Source organism: Dipteris shenzhenensis, chromosome 5 (assembly GCF_047967505.1).
Source record: "Dipteris shenzhenensis isolate YYH24624 ecotype China chromosome 5, Dip_SZ_1.0, whole genome shotgun sequence".
NCBI classification, from domain to species: Eukaryota; Viridiplantae; Streptophyta; class Polypodiopsida; order Gleicheniales; family Dipteridaceae; genus Dipteris; species Dipteris shenzhenensis.
The window spans coordinates 43,022,623-43,039,377 of record NC_141600.1 but is presented as its reverse complement, the minus strand read 5'-3'; the positions used below and the strand labels follow the sequence as shown (position 1 = coordinate 43,039,377).

At 37.7% G+C, this 16,755-nt stretch overlaps 1 protein-coding gene across 1 annotated transcript in view; it reads left to right on the top strand.

The window, feature by feature from the left end:
• LOC147902056 (uncharacterized) overlaps nt 1-342 on the top strand; it is a 33,849-nt gene extending 33,507 nt beyond the window's left edge. Inside the window, exon 5 of the mRNA XM_087374411.1 lies at nt 2-342. Within this exon, the coding sequence (XP_087230537.1) occupies nt 2-342 (341 nt within the window). The remainder of the gene's footprint in view (nt 1) is intronic.
• Nucleotides 343-16,755: the final 16,413 nt, after the last annotated feature.

Here is a 16,755-nt window from a genome sequence, read left to right as displayed (position 1 = left end):
GGGATGATGGTGAGGGTGGTGGAGGTGCAAAGAGATGGCAGAAATCTGAAGGATCTGCTGCTACGTCCTGAGGAGGCTGATGGTGCAAGGCAAGAAGAAGCAGCCATTGCTGCTGCTGCTGCTGCTTCTTCTTCTTCTTCTGCTTGTGCTGTTGAGCTTTGTGAAGCTCCAGCACATGAAAAAGAAGATGATGATGCCAACAACAACAACAACAACATCATCATCATCAACCACAAGAACAATAGCACCGCCAACAAGAAGAAATTTAACAACCATCCTTCCCCTCCTCTTGCTAACCGTAACAAGAAGAAGAAGAAAACAAAGAAGAGGAGCAATTTTTAGGTGTTATTTCGCGTCCACATGCATGTGTAAAATTCACCCTTGCTACATATTTCCAGCTGAATATTCATACTCTATGATCAAAGTTAATGTGTGTTTGCTTAGTCTCCGTATTTCTCGATTGGTCTTCATTGAAGGAACAACAAAGATTGGTCTTCATTGAAGAAACAACAAAGTGCATTTTCGATGTGACACTCCATCTCTCACTAAAGGGGAGAGAGAGAGAGAGAGAGAGAGAGAGAGAGAGAGAGAGAGAGAGAGAGAGAGTAAAATCAATGGGGAAAAAACTATTTCACCAAAAATTGGTGGTCTTTTCTAAAAGCTGGCTATGCAAAGCTTTTTGAGAGATGTCGTGGCCAAGAAATGCCACTCTTTTTGAAAAGTTGCATATAGAAAGCCCTGATGTTGTAGTAGATTTGGAATAATTCATACTGGCTTTTAAAGACTAGTTGTGCATGGTTATGTGTGTTCATGTGTAAGATAAAAGTTTTTGTTGTGTGAAGACTAGCTGTGCATTGTTATGTGTGCCCATGTATGGGATCTAAGATTTTGCTATGTAAGTCCATGTTGTTGCTTTAACACATCTGCACTCTAGGCGGATTTCTACTTTGCAATGTAATACTGATGGCACTTTTATCGATTGGCATTGCAGAATTCTTGTGCTTTGCAATTGTAATGAAGATTTGGATGTCTTTCCATCTCAAATGTTGAAACAAACTGTGTCATACAAACCTCACACCAAGTTGTACATCTTCCCAATTACACTCATTTGCCAAAAATTTTGTAAGTCGCATGCTCAAACGCAAAATCCCCTTTAGAAGGTCCAAACTCTAGCACCGCGGAAGCATGTTATAAGTTTGTTTCACTCCGAAGTTACTACTCCTACTCTAGCTTCTCTCTCTCCCTTGAATGTCCTGCTCCTATCTCTCCTACTCTCTTTTTCCTTCCGTTGTTGCTTCTCCTGCAAGTTCACTAAGTGTGACTCCTCTTCTTCATTGCATTGGTATCATAGGCCCTTCTTGGACACATTTCTCTTCCAAGTGGAATCTCCTTGCTCTTCTCTCTCTCCTCCTTTCTCTTTCCCTTGACTTATTCTCATGCTTGCTAGTTTTAGACTTCTTCATTTGGTGTTGGTGGCCCTTTTTGGACATCATCTCTCTACCCAATTCTAACTCCATTTGTGGGCATCTTCATTCTAATATGTACAACAATCTTACCATTGCTAGGGTTGTGTGCAACACATATGCCCCTTGTTAATTTCCATCATGGTTTGAAGGGACATGCGTTGTTGGTGAGCTTCCCACCTGACACATAAAGAATGTGGTGCCTTTCTTTTTGAGCCAAGTATTACATCATGTAGGCAGCCACATAGCTCACTACCTAGGGAATTGACTTTTCAATTGGTATTTGAGAAGTGTGATGGCGACCATATAAGCCGTGCCACTAGTCTTTCTCACCAAGAGAAATAGAAGACTCCTTAGTGGACCGAATTCCTATCTCAAATTGTCGAGGGAAATGCATTAATGTGTCTTGAGGGGGAAGATCGGATTATGGTGTGTGTGACTTGTATCAAAACATCGACTAGAGTGTGCATAATTTGTAATGCACATAGACATGCGAGGAAATGAATGGTGATCTATTCAAGATCCATATGAATAGTTGCCATATAGGCTGCTTGCTATAGCTACCTTCAGCAAATCATTAGTTCAATGGTGTTAAAGTGCAGATTCTTTGTTTTTTCCTCTTTTATTTTGAATTACAATTTTGAAATGTCTTTATTCCACCTCCTGTGATCCCTACACCTCCTCCTCCTTTCACCTCCCCCTAATAGTTGCTTCGAACCTACCTTCTTCCTCTATCCATCACCTTGACCCCCTTGTACCCACTCTCTTTGACAGCATGCTCACTGGTGAATTCGGGACTCTCTCAATTTTGATGTTGATTATCTCACATCTCCGTTTGGAATAGAATCAGCTTCACGGCAATGTTTCTGATTTAAATATAAAATTTAGTCTCGTCGACTTCAACGTCTCATACAACAAGTTGAGTGGTAAAACCTTTTTTTTTTGGCTATCCATTTGTTAGCATTGCCCATTGGCAATGCCACAACGGTGATTCACGCTCGATCTTTTGACATCAAACAATTTGAGCTTCAAGGGGGGGGATGCTATTTAGAGCATGAGGAGTTTGTGTTGCAGTAGTAAATCTTAATTTATAACATGATCAAAGTTGCAATTTGAGCTAGGGGGGCAATGCCATTTAGAACATGCCCCTTCACACTAATATTCAAAGCAATGCTATTGTGTCCCTACACCTCTTGGTCAATAGGAATTCCAACTTAGAACCCATGGCTTCTCAACTTCTCGATTTGGAGGCATGAAGTGCATTGCATTGGGTAAATTGCATCATAACCTTCTTTATGAGAACATGTCTTTTAACACTAGTTTGGCAACATGACGTAAAAGTGTCCTTGGACACAAAAATGTCCTATTGTTTGAGGAATCTTCACGAGATAGGTGTAATAAATTTTCACATCTTCTCTTCATCACGTCCTTTCCTATGATCTAAAATTTATCAAAAGAATATTCTATGGTATAGTTATGTGTCCTAGGACTATAAATTATCCAAAATTTCCACCCTAAAATCTTGCTACTCAAAACAACACCCAAAAATAGGTAGTTTTAGGTTTCACAAAAAATGGGTCTTACAAGGTCATTAAGCATAAATTTTCAAATATATATATTAGAATCATTGTATATGGTCAAGTAAATCTTCTGTGGATAAAAAAGCCCAAAACTTACGTATTTATCTAAGTTTTTACTAAATTCTCTATTTTTGTTGTTAAATGGGCTAAAAATCACTTGCAATGAATGAATTTTTAATCAAAACAGTTATGATTAGTTTAAGGTTTCTATATATGGATGTAAACTTCTTTGTTTTTTGAAGATAACGTTACATTTTTCAAGTCCTTGAAATGGTGCAATGTGATGTTTTTACCATCTTCATTTAGGCCTACTCAAAAGATTTATTATAAAAGAAAAGTGAATATATTCCTCAAGAGTATTTTCGAGTCATGCATGGTTATACATGACTATATGGGTTAAACAAGATATATTCCCACTCTTTTATAGTAATATAAGAACACTAGATGAGATATTGAAATTTTTAATGGCACGTAAGCACCAATGTGGCGGACAACGATCTTTTGAACCCTAATTGAATGGTTAAAAATTATTACCCACCATGAATTAATGCTATATTATATCATGTAAATAAAATTTCAAGTTTTAAACTTTGGTTATGTGTATAAAATGTAGGTTTCATATGTATATAACTTTGTGCAAGCTATAGCAAGCGATGACATGTAGATATTTATTCAATTTTGAAGACCATATAATAATTTTTAGTATTAAAAATTTTGCCCAATGTTATTTTCTATACTAAAACTATGTTTAAAAAATTGATACCACGAGTGGTTGAATTTTTGTAGAGCTATATGCTTGAATTTTGTTCAACCAATAGTTTCTACAAGTCCAAATAGCAACCATGCAATTGTTGCAAAGTAAATGGAGGATTTGTCATAGCTTTTTGCCTATATAATTAATTTTCTAATGTTCTTGAAAAAGCCAACAATGTATGTCTTGAAGGGTATGCACATTAGACATAGGTACAAAACGCTAAAAAAAGATGTTTGGAACTCTAAAAAGGACACTTTTATGTCCTGTTGAGGAACCAAACTAGTGTTAAGTAGCACTTTTCTTATCATCTTTTATAAGTCCCTCTTTTGGGTAATTGCACGTGTTTCTTAAATATAGCTTTTCCCTAAATGCTAATCAATATTACAAAGATTTTCAAGGGGTACAAAATAGTTGAACCAAATGGCATCAAATGTTTATTTTTCAAGAGCCATAGGAGAATCATATATTTTACTTTAGAAAAATGGTGTCACAAGTTTTTTCTTGGGCGCAAGTGCATGTGAGGTAGACACCCTCCAAACACTCACTATTGAAGATGCCACACCCGTTTATACCAAGAAGATCAATGAAAGTTTGAAGGAAAAATTTAATGCTCCACTTTTCTTGTTTTGAAGGATGCATGAGAATCTTTTCATGAGAAGATAGTAGCAAGTTTTTAATCCACTCAAATCCCATATTCTTTTATATGCTTTACTTCTTATATATCTAAATTGTTTTTGACATTCGAAGGCACTTTATCTTTATAGGAAACACTTATCGTATTTATGATTCATTGCGACTCATGTTCACATGCATCATGTCCCTACTAAAAACATTCTTTTTTAAATGGTGAGTAAGCATCAATAGCAACACCAATAAAAGCATTACTATAAAAAAATGCTAATATGGACAGCAACAACCAACACTTACACTAACATCTTCAAAGTAAACCATTGCATTGGTTGCCAAGACCCATACTAACTTCTACAAAGTAATCCAAGTTGCTAATCATTGACACTATGTACTCAAGCAATCTAAGTTCGGTGCAACAATGTAAGTCCTTTGATGAGTCATTTCTCAAATGGTCTAAATGAACAATACAAATAGTGATACTTCCGATCTCAACAATACTACAAGCTCTAAGATGTTAAACATTCAAATGAGTATTTTTGACGTTGCCAAAACCAGGCTCTTGGGTGCCAAAGATGGGTTGGTATCCTTATCAAGATGCCATCATAAGGCATGCAATAACCCACAAGAAATCAGAGAATGAGTTTTTGCCTATTGGGAAAACAAACTAGAGCCTCACTAAACAAAAAAGGATTTTTGCAGGAATTGGATCGGGAGGAACTCGCTAAACAAAAAGGACGTTTGCAGGAATTGGATAGGGAGGAACTTGTACATTACTCATCCTACGCATCTTCTTGAGATTCTTGAGGTGAACACTTTTCAAGCAAACAACACTACTTCTTTGTGTATTAGATAGCTAGTTGTGCATGAGCTAGTCCATAGACAAGTTGTAGACTATTCACTTGGTTATTTGTTGATTAGCCAGTTAGTTGTTGCTAGTTGTCCGTCATCTAGAGTTGCTCTAGTTAGGTAGTTATTTGTGCATTAACTACGTCAATACTACTTGATTGTGCACTATCTACTTAGTGTGCACTACCTAGTTACCTACTTAGTTGAACTAGTATATATTACTAGCTAATATTGTAGTAGCTAATATTACAACATTTGGTTAGTTGTGGAATAACTACTTGCATTTGCAACTACCTAGTTATGCAACAACTAGTTTAGAATTAGTTAGCTGCTCACTGGCTAGATAGTTTGCACTACCTAGTTAGTTTTGGAGCACTTAGTTTTGTTATAGCTAATTCCATAGTAGTTAGTTCTACACTAATAGTTTAGGACTAGTTAGTTGAGTGGTAACTAGTTAGTTTTGCAAATTTAGCTAGTTGTTCAACTTGCACACTATTTACTTGTGCAAACAACTACTTAGTTCTACACTAGTTGGTTTTAAACTAGTTAAATTTCTATTGACTAACTAAGTGTTCTACATGTTAGTTCTGCACTAGATGGTTTTCAGTACCTCAATGGAGTTAGTTCTACACCAAGTGTTTTGCACTAGTTAGTTCTAAACTACTCGATTTTGTAGTTATTTCTACACTCTTCTCCAAAGTAGTTAGTTCTTCTCTAGTTACTTTTGAAGTTAGTTAAGTTTCCATTGACTAATCATGTTTCTTGTGCTAGTTAGTTTGGCACTAGTTAGTTTTGATCTAGTTATTTCTTTGTCATAGCCGTTCATTAATGATACCACAAGGTCGAAAGCAGGCAGACAAGCCATGTGGAAGATCAAATTGCTCTGATCCCACAAAAAGGACAACATGAGGAGAGGAGAGCTGAGAGCATGCCACGAACCACCCAGCCACACCACTACATAGACACTCCAAGCTATTCTCGATCACCACCACTATTTCAGGCGGCCTTAGCCATACTTAGCTACCATCGGCCATATATGGCTAACCCATTTGCACCCCCTACATGCATCTATATACCATGCGACCCCAGCCTGTTACGAGAGTTTTCACCCTTGAAAACAAAATCTGGGAAGCACTTACAAAGTGTGCTTAACTTTTCCCAAGTAGATCCCTCCTCTAGTCAGTATTTCCACTTAACCAAACCTTTGCGCCACACAGAGTGTCACGTGCATTTTTCTTGAGTATCTAAAATCCTCTTAGGCTCATGTGGCAAAGACAAAGGCTCAATACGATCTATAAGTACCGAGTCATTGATGACATTGTCATCGGGATGACCCAAAACACGTTGCAGTCTACTCACATGGAAGATTGGATGCACCCTACTACCTTTTGGTAGTACTACTTTATAAGCAACACTTCCAACTTTTCTCAGTATTACGAATGGACCATAATACCTCGGCGACAATTTAGGAACCACGCCAGTCTTTGAAGATTTTGAATGCTCAAGAACCCTTAGATAAACTCCATACTAGCATTCACCTATTCTTTCAATTAATTAATTAAATGAACTCGTGCGCCCCCCCTTCCCTTTCACAATTAAACTATCTATATATGCTATGTTAATCTATGTCGTCTCTGCCTCCTTTGTTGGTCTGCTCCCTCCCCCAAAAAACATATAGCTGACGAGCAACTAATGAGCAGTAGAGGAAAACATAAGCTATCGAGCAGCTCATGAGCCATAGTCAGTATTGTGTTTGCAAATGAAAAAAATCTGCAACGCCAAGTGAATAGTGCCATGATAGCTCATGATATTATGTTCAAAATGCCCCAAACTATCTGCTGGAATGCTTTTCACTGTTTGAACGTTTCTGTGGTACAAAAGCAAAGGCCTACAGCTCATATGGAAAAAAATCATCATCTGCGCCCACGTAGAATGTTAAAGCAAGCCTCCGACCTGGTTTTTACTAGAACTAATAGAGATATTGGGCTCCATAACAGAGTAGAGTATATAATCGAGGGGTCCCTAGCGGATATAAGAGTCTTGGATACATCCATGTGAGTAGCTCCACACAGGTCTGAGAATAGTGCATGGAGACCTGAGTTTCTCTCGCGATGGAGTACCTGATATAAGGAGACTCACCTGGCTATAGCCGAGCGTTTCACACCTAGCTTCATATATGAAGTTTCCCAACTTGTCCATACTCAAAAATAGCTCCTTGACTACTATGTTGTAGCACCAGGCTCACTCTAGCTCCTCCAATTTGCTTGAAGGTTTCAGCTGCTACTCAACTCTAGTTTGTGTAGTATGAATAATGGGCAAGGTTTCCTCAAGGCAAAAGAAGGGGGAAAAGAAATGGGCACGGGGTCACTTCCTTCACCCCCAAGTACCAATCTTTTTCCCACCAAAACTATACGGTGAGATGTACTCTCCAATGCCTTTAAATCTCATCCTTCTCCATTTCAGGTCATTATGAATGATGTATGGTACAATACATCCCTGACATCCATTTATAATCATCAGGTCATTTTTCTCATAGGTAGGCTTTTATTTATCTATTCATTGCCCATGATGATATTATGCAATGTGAGGCAAATCTCACAATGTCTTGCAGAGACAATATCATAATGGACATTGTGATCCTTCCATATTTAATCATAAAGTCCATGGGGCCACTCCATATTATTAGAACTGTCAATATGGGTACAGTATAGAGGCCCAAATATATCATATCATCATACATACCTCTTGCTGTTTGAGACCCACAAGTTTATCTACACAGTCAACTTACTCGAGGAGATTTAAAATGGAATCTTAAATGAAATCAATTTAACACATATATCTCCATCATGATAGGTATTTTGCATTACGCCATCCAAGTAACCATCAACCACTAGGATTTCATTTCTTAATGAAATATCATGCTAAGTAAGCTATCTACTACTTAACACATTAAGGCCTATCCAGTAACACCTTACTCGACAATCTTCGTATGGCACCACCAAAGTAAGGACTCACTATTATGGGACTCCCACTCATCTAATATAAGTCAATATTTGAGAGCTCAAAAGTAACAAATGTGGTATCCCAAAGATATATTCAAACTTCTAGATGGGCTATATAGGGTACAAGTCAAGAATAAACATTTTTAGATTCATCAAATCTCATAGTAAGCATCAAAGGCCCAAATGTTCCACAAAGTGAAGGTTCCTTGTTTTCCTTCCAGTATGGCCAATATGGAGGCTCCTTTCACTCCTTCACATTATAGCCAAAGTGTTGCCAAATTGTTTGCAAGTGTCATCAGAGTGTTAATGAACCTAAGGATTGCAAGGGTCCACAATAATTTGCCACAAAAAATAATAATAAAGTTTACAAGGGCCCTCAAAAGTTAGCCAAGCCAAATAATTTGTCTTATATTCCTCCCACTTAATGCTATAAAAATAATTAATGCTGTGAACCACCAAATGGAATAGGAAAGCTGCCACTCATGTCTGCCAAGGTCATCAAAATATTGATATTATGTCTATCAACCAAACATCATCCATATAGGTAATTAGTAAGAGCCAACCAACTTCTATCCCAACAATGATCATAATATAGTAGTCTCTTCTATCCATAACAGCCAACTATATTCCTTCTATCAATTTTAGTGCCACAAGGGTCCAAAAGGGCTGCAAGGATCCACAAAGTGCTAATAAACCCCAAGGGTTACAAGGGTCCACAATGGGATGTGTGTGTGTGTGTGAAGACTCAAGAAAACCTCATTTCATAGTAGTGAAATGAAAATAATTTTGGTAATGGGCACAAAAGAGTAAACTATTGTAATTTAACAAAATTCTCTCAACTATAGAATGCATGACTATACAAGTAGCTTTTGGTTAAATAAGTCATAGCAAGAACAACTTTTATTGAAGAGGAGAGTCTGCATACCTACCACCATCCAACAAGAAAAATGATAAGAACATATTTAAACATAGTTGGGAAGACAGGTGTCATAAACACCCCTCCCTTGTTATCAGGATCACAATAAAACTAGTTGCTCACACTATAGACTTATAAATCTAACTTTTGATACTATGCTTTAAGTGTAAAAATAATTGGGGCAAGTTAAAGGAAAAATGAATACATAGTTATGTAAGGAGGAAAAATTTAGTGTATTATGTGTGAGAACTTAAAAGGAGAAGGAGGAGGGGACAACTTAAGAATTTAGAGCAATAAATGTAATATTAAGATTTTGAGCATAAGGGAAGGAGAATTTAAAGAAAGAGGAGCTTAAAGGAATTTTAAAGGAATTTAAAGAAAGATTTTTAAGAATTTTAAAGAAAGAAAATTAAATAAAGAAATTAAAGAGGAAAAATTAAAAGATGGTGGGCCATTGAAAAAATGGAGAGAAAGGGGGGAATTAAAATTTAAAGAAAAGGGGGAATTAAACCTAAAGAAGGGAAGAAGAAAGATGTTTAAAGAAATAATTTAAATTAAAAAGTAAAGTGAAAAAGAAGGGGGGGGGAAGGAGAAAGGTGTTAATTCTTTAATAGAGGAAGAATTTGAAGAAAGATTTTTAAGAATTTTAAAGAAGGATTTTAAAAGAAAGATTTTTAAAAAAGAAGGGAAGAAGAAAGATATTCAAAGAAAGAAATTAAATTAAAAATTAAAGAGAAAAAGAAGGGGGGGGGGAAGGACAAGTGTTAAATGTTTAACAAAGGAAAGATTAAAAGATGTTGGATTTTGAACCATTGTAAAAATGTAGAGAAAGGGGGGAATTAAAATTTAAAGAAAAGGGGGAATTAAACCTATGAAAAGGATTAAAAAGGGCGGGGAGGGGGGGGGGCGAGTTTAAGAGAGATATATTTCAAAGGGGTTAAGGGGGGCAAATTAAAAAAGTGGGGGGGGGGGGGGGAGAGAGAGAGAGAGAGAAAGCATGGGGGAATTATTACAAAGGCAGGTAGAGGAGTGAAATGAAAGGGCAATTAAAGGGAAAAGAGTATCTCAAAGCACAACTGGTGAGGTGGTGGGTGGAGAAAGACTTGTTGGCATGGAGAACGTGGGACGCGGCACACTGTGTACATGAGGCACAGAGCGAGGAAGGATAACATGCCACGTGTGTTACGCGGGTCATGAGAAAACATGCATGCCTCAGGATCCATGGAGTGCTCTAAGGTGGATGGAACCTATGTGGAGACATGATGAAGAGAATGCTCATGACATGTACCTCAAGTCAATTAGGTTCCAAGATAGATTAGCTTGGACTCATAAACAGAATCTTGAGTGAATGTGCATTTCTCACTACTCAACAATACATGATAGGCCTCTTATATAGAGAGTGCCCTTTGAATAGTCAACATCTATGTGATCCTCTAATCCACATCTCTCCTTGTGGATATCCTTGATCCACATCTTCACATCATGTTGTCTTGATCCTAGGGTGGCTACTTTAATTCTTTCCTATACCGCGTTACAAATCCATCACCTCCCCTTAGTGCATACATTGCTACTTAAGGTGGTCAAGTGTGGCTTTTCCATGTCAATACCTCCCCTAAGTTCTTACATGGCTACTCTCAGGTGGTCAGGTTTGATTTACAAACATATGGGCTGAAGGTGGCAAGGTTTTTGCTTCTCAATGCTAGATGTCGATGGTGTTCTCCTCTTTGCCTAATGTAGCTTGATGCATGATGCTTTGCTCTTCCATGTGTCTTGATACTTTATGTGTGGATGCCATGTTCTGTGCTATGGTCATCTCATGCACTTGTGCTTTTGGCATGCTTAAAACAGCGATGTGTGCATTCATGCTTTGCTTTTCCATTTGTTGCAAAGGTCTTACCAATTGATTTCTTTCAATATTGGTAATGTCTAATTGCATATAATGATTCTGATCTGACACGCACGTAGAGCTCGAAAAGGTGATCACTTTTCCTTTTTGGAGTGTGTGCAAATTCCTCCTGGATTGCAAGTTACGCCTTGGATTTACTATATTTAGAAATGTGCTAAGGAACAGAAAGGAGATTGAAATAGCAGAGAACAAGGAATAATTGTATTGCTTGAGTGTCTGTAGTGTCCCATCCATACAATTGGGCCTCTCTTATATAGAGTGAAGAGTCACACATGAAAAGGTGTGTACTCCAAAGTGTATGTGCATGAAGAGGTGTGTACTCCTTGTGAAGGGTGTGACCCTTGATGAGAGGGTAGATTACAATAGGAGTGTCTCTTCAATAGAATGTCTCTTGTGAAGGGTTGTGCCTCATAAGAAGTGTCCCGTCAAAAGGGCATACCCTTCCACAAGTGTCCATTCATCAAACCATCCATAAATCTAGATACAGAGAAAGGAATACGTCACAGATCGTGACATCCCCTCCCCTTGTGGGAGGCCATCTAGATCATGGGCTGAGAGTCCGGCTATTGGCGCGTAGACTTGTGATGTTGTTGAAGGCATAGAGGCTCAAGTCATTTGTGGGATTGGCACTCAACTTGCGGCGGATGGGCTTGCGGTTGCTTTGTATGCTTCAAGACTTTTGCTCGTTGTTGGTCAGTCGATTGTATCGACGTAGCTTTGGAGTTGAGCTTGTTGAAGCTGTCGATGGCTAAGGCGGTGCGAGCATGAGGTCGTTGTAGCGTCTCACCTGACTGTAGATTGTTGGAGTTGAGGCTGAGCACGTTGTTGGTGTTGGAGGTCTCGATGACTCTGGTCTAGTGCTGTTAAAGCCTTTGCTTGATGTGGGAGAGGTTGTGTCACTTGTGTATGATCTTCTCTTCAAGCTTCTGCTTGTTGGAGGCTTCTACTACAGCCCTAGTTCGGGCTGTTTTCACAAGTGGTTAGCCGCACCAACTTTCAATGAGTCCTCCTACTATTTGCGCATCTACTTTAGCTTTCTTCTACATCAATTGTGAGCTATTCAAGTAGCTCTCTTGGTTGCTGAAGCTTGTAGTCGAGAGGCTAGGAAGTAGGCACTAGGGATTTAGCTGAGTGTCTCTACTACTCAAGAGAGTCCCTATTGTCTCCTTCAGTTCACAATGTTCTTCCTCTCTCCTAGCTAAGAGAAGCACTACTCTCTTGCAACTCGATTCTCTCTTTCTCACACAAAATAAAGAAGAGAAGATGAAAATGAGACTAACGAAAATCTCTAATGAATGAAAATTTCTCTAAGTAGAAGAGAACTCTCAATATAAAGCTAAAACTAATCTTGGAGAAGACATGATCTCCTAAGTCATGCCTACAACTAATCTAGAAGACTAGACCTAAGCTTTGATACCATGAGAAAACATGTGTGCCTCAGGATCCATGGAGCGCTCTAAGGTGGATGGAACCTATGTGGAGGCATGATGAAGAGAATGCTCATGACATGTTCCTCAAGTCAATTAGGTCCCAAGATAGATTAGCTTGGACTCATAAATAGAATCTTGAGTGAATGTGCATTTCTCACTACTCAACAATACATGATAGGCCTCTTATATAGAGTGCCTTTGAATAGTCAACATCTATGTGATCCTCTGATCCACATCTCTCCTTGTATATCCTTGATCCACATCTTCACATCATGTAGTCCACATCATAGGGTGGCTACTTTAATTCTTTCCTATACCATACCTTAGCCTTTAATCTATGTGCTCATGGCACCATATCTCAACAGGTCACAAATCTATATTGGGGGCAGGAAAGCGGGTAGTGCACATGTAGCAGAGCTGCTCTAGGTGGGAGCCCATGGCAGCTAGTAGGCTACAAAGCAGAAAAAAGGCTAGTAGAGTAGGCCATCAAAGTCGATGGGGGGGTTTTAAATAGCCACGATAGTGGGTCAAGAGTCGGGGGGTGCCCTAAATGAGGAAGCTAAAGGACCTGTGTGGTCAAGGTTAGTCAGGGAGTCAGGAGCAAGGTTTTAGGGGGGGGGTTGAGAGTATAGATAGGGGAAAAAGCTCAGGGGGGTGTTTAGGAGTAAAAAATAGGGGGTAATTTAGGTAAAAATTATGGAAAAAATAATGGGAAGATAGAATATTATAAGAAATAGCGACAAAATTAGAAGCAATAGGGAAAATTAGAAAAATTGGGAAGAATTAGGGGAAATTAATGTCAACTCCTTGTGGGGATGCCACTAGGAAACCTTGCCTATTATTACAAGGCTTAATTCAAATCTCCATTTTTTTGACTTCTTTAGTGCAATTATACACTTTATAATGGGAGTGGACTAACACTAACTTCCATTGTACAATGCCCTTTATGAAATACATTGATGCATACTACCATCACCACAACTTCTTCCTTTCCCCGTGAATGAAACCTTTCATCTTTAAAAGTGCATGACAATTTGTCAACCTTCACGTTTGAAATGGCTATTTTTTGTAATAGCCTCTTCCTTGGCTACCTTGACCTTGATTACATGTACTTTTGTAGATGGAGTCTTTTTCCTTCTGGAAAATTGTTTGCTATATGCCCTTATTTATTGCACTTGTAATATTTGATCACCTTCTTGTTGGTTCTCACCATTGACCTTGGGTGGAGAGTTGTCATTTGTGAAATAAATCCAAATGAAATATTTTTGATCATACTTCTTGTTTTTATGGAAAGGAATAAATTGTTTTGGAGCCCTTATGTCCTTTGGAATACCATTCTTTTTCTCACAATTCATGGCAAGTGACATGGTAGAGCTAAGTGAGTGAGGGTAAAACATATTAATCTCAAACACAAGCTTTAATGTTAATCTTGCTTTGTATTTTTTCTTTTGATATTTTTCATTGAATTTTTCGAAGGACTATAGTTGTAATAGAACTTTCCAAAATTGGACAGTGTATGTTGAGACTATCCCTTTCTCAAATTGTCTAAAGGCATCCCACTATTGTCTCATAGCCTTGAATTGTGCAAGTAATAAATATTTCTTTATCAACTTTTGGAAATACTTTCATGTGTCTGGTCATCTTTGATTCTAATTTGTTATGTTCCACAAAAGAGCAACGTTCTCTACTAGATGATGAGGAGCACATTTGATCTTGTCTTTCTTAGAGAATATCTCTCCTTAAAAGTAATTGCCTAGCTTACTACTCCATGATAGAATAGTATGTGCATTTTTCTTTCCATCAAATTTTGGCAATGTAAAAACTTTCCTACCGATCTTGTTCCATTTGCTAGAGTTTTGTGCTTTAAGCATAGATTTTGTGTCTCTATGAATACACTCTCCTTCTATATTGACATCAAACAACTCTTTGTCAAATGAATTTTCTTTCTCTTCATACTCTTAGTGTTTCATTATAACTCCTTCTTATGCTCTCCCTCATGTACTAACCGTGTGTGAAGTGCACCTAGACATTCTTGGAGCCTGGTGCATGTGAAAAATAATGATGCAATAAAAAGGAAAATAGTGGGACAAAGGCAATGAGAAACATTTGGGAGTATGAGAATACTCACAAATGAAAAAGTTTAACTATTTCAAGTGTATGGTATAGAGGCAAATAATGAAGGATACTAGGTGTATGGAATAGAATAAATAAAAACCACTTATGTTCGTGCAAGGATGGAAGTTGCACTAGGGTGGGAGATTTTTTTCTTTAGATTGCATTGCAATAATTTAGGCTTGCAAAGCATAGATGTCCTCATGGCCATTGCTCTAGTCCATAGGCTTTGATGGCATAGCTGTAGAGACTTGCTACAAAAATTGTGTGAACCTTGATTTACAAGGTTGACATGTCCCAATTGTCGTAGGTTCTACGTGATACTGACATGGCTAATGATAACAACATTTGGGATGAGGCCTTACTTTTTGCTTGGACCTAGAGGGTCACACTACTACAAAATTCAAATGATAAGAGATAAGACCCCTTTATGACCCCCTTACGTTTGAAAGATAGTGAGCCCCAAAGCATTCAATTGGTTATGAGCTAGTCTGATATGTGTTGGATAGCCTATTTTATTGCAAACTCTAGAAACTACTCCTAATGATTAACTACTACTAATGATTAATGATGGATGTAGTTTCTTGAATCCTAACCTACTACCACCATGTACCATCCATAGAGCAGATCTAGTCCATGCTTCAATGTGGTGCAAATTCTTTTCTCTTCCAAAAAATTAAATAAAATCTAGACATGTAAGTATTTGATCCTTGATTGACCTCATCTTTCTAATCCACCTCTCAACCAGGTCACATAGTCTATGAGACAATCTCCTTGTCTCTCCCAATAAGTTTGGGGTGTAGCCTTGATCTAAACCAAAATTGGAGAATTCTCTCGCACACAAAGCACCACTTGATGAATCATACAATATAAATGTAATACAAAAGTAGCCTATGGCCTCATGATATACACAAATTATCTAAGACCTTTCATTCATATTATCCCTTCTCGACCCAAAAATGAGTGGCTCACACTTCCTCACCTAGAATATCTAAGATTAAAATTATCCTTCTCTCCACAAAATGGAGGGATGCTTTTTAAATAGCCTCTTATACAAAAGTGATTTTTGTCCTCTCATAACAAAAAGTACATGGGGTATACAATATCAACATAATACAAAACTAGCCTATGGCCTCATGACCATGAAACACCTCATTTGGTGCCCGTGCCCTATCTCTAATCCTTGTCATAAGTTCCATTGCATGTATGCAAAATGCAATCACATTAGTAACAATCAATGGAATGAATCACCAAGTCAATTAATTTGCATATAATTTTTCTAAGCACAAAATGACAAAACACAACATTAAAATTATTATTGACATTGATATTGAAATGGAATCACCCACAATATTGACCATCTAGCATGGTAGAAACATTGGTTCAGTTGGGTGTTCCCAAGTAAACCATGCAAAGTATCCAGTAGAACCTCGACACGTCCGTTGTGGTTCTATGGAGTACTTGCCATGGTTGACAAGACTATAATACTCCTAGCAAGATTTCCACAATAGATCTTTAGTGTGAGACGAATACTATTCCCTATGAGAGACAAACTAGTCTTATGAACTATTTTACAATTGAATTCCTATAGTAGAAGTATCAGCCTTATCAATCTAGCTTTTGTTTAATCAAATGAAACAATGTTTGATGATCAACATAGAATATGAAAGGGTTGCCTAGCAAATACTATAAAAAATTTTGAGAAATTTACACCATTCCAAAGGCACCCTTTTTATTGTGTGGAGTAATTCTTTTCTACCATTTACAACATTCAGCTTGCATAAATGATCAAGAAATCCTGCTCCCTACATTTTGAGATAAAATCAACCCAATTGCAATCCTTGATGCATCAACATGCACATGGAAGATCTTGTTCCCATTAGTATTTTTTTAGTATCAATGCCTTCACTATCATGTTTTACAACATGTAAAATGACTTGGTTCATTAGAAGTCCATTGGAGTGGTCAAACCATTACATTGACTTACAAGGCATGATGAATCTCTAATAGAAACTCAAGAGCCCTACAAATGTGTGAACTTTTTGGACATTTCTTGGCTCCATCTTGTACATGGCATCAATCTTTGTTTTCTCCATCATGACCCCTTTATTCAAAA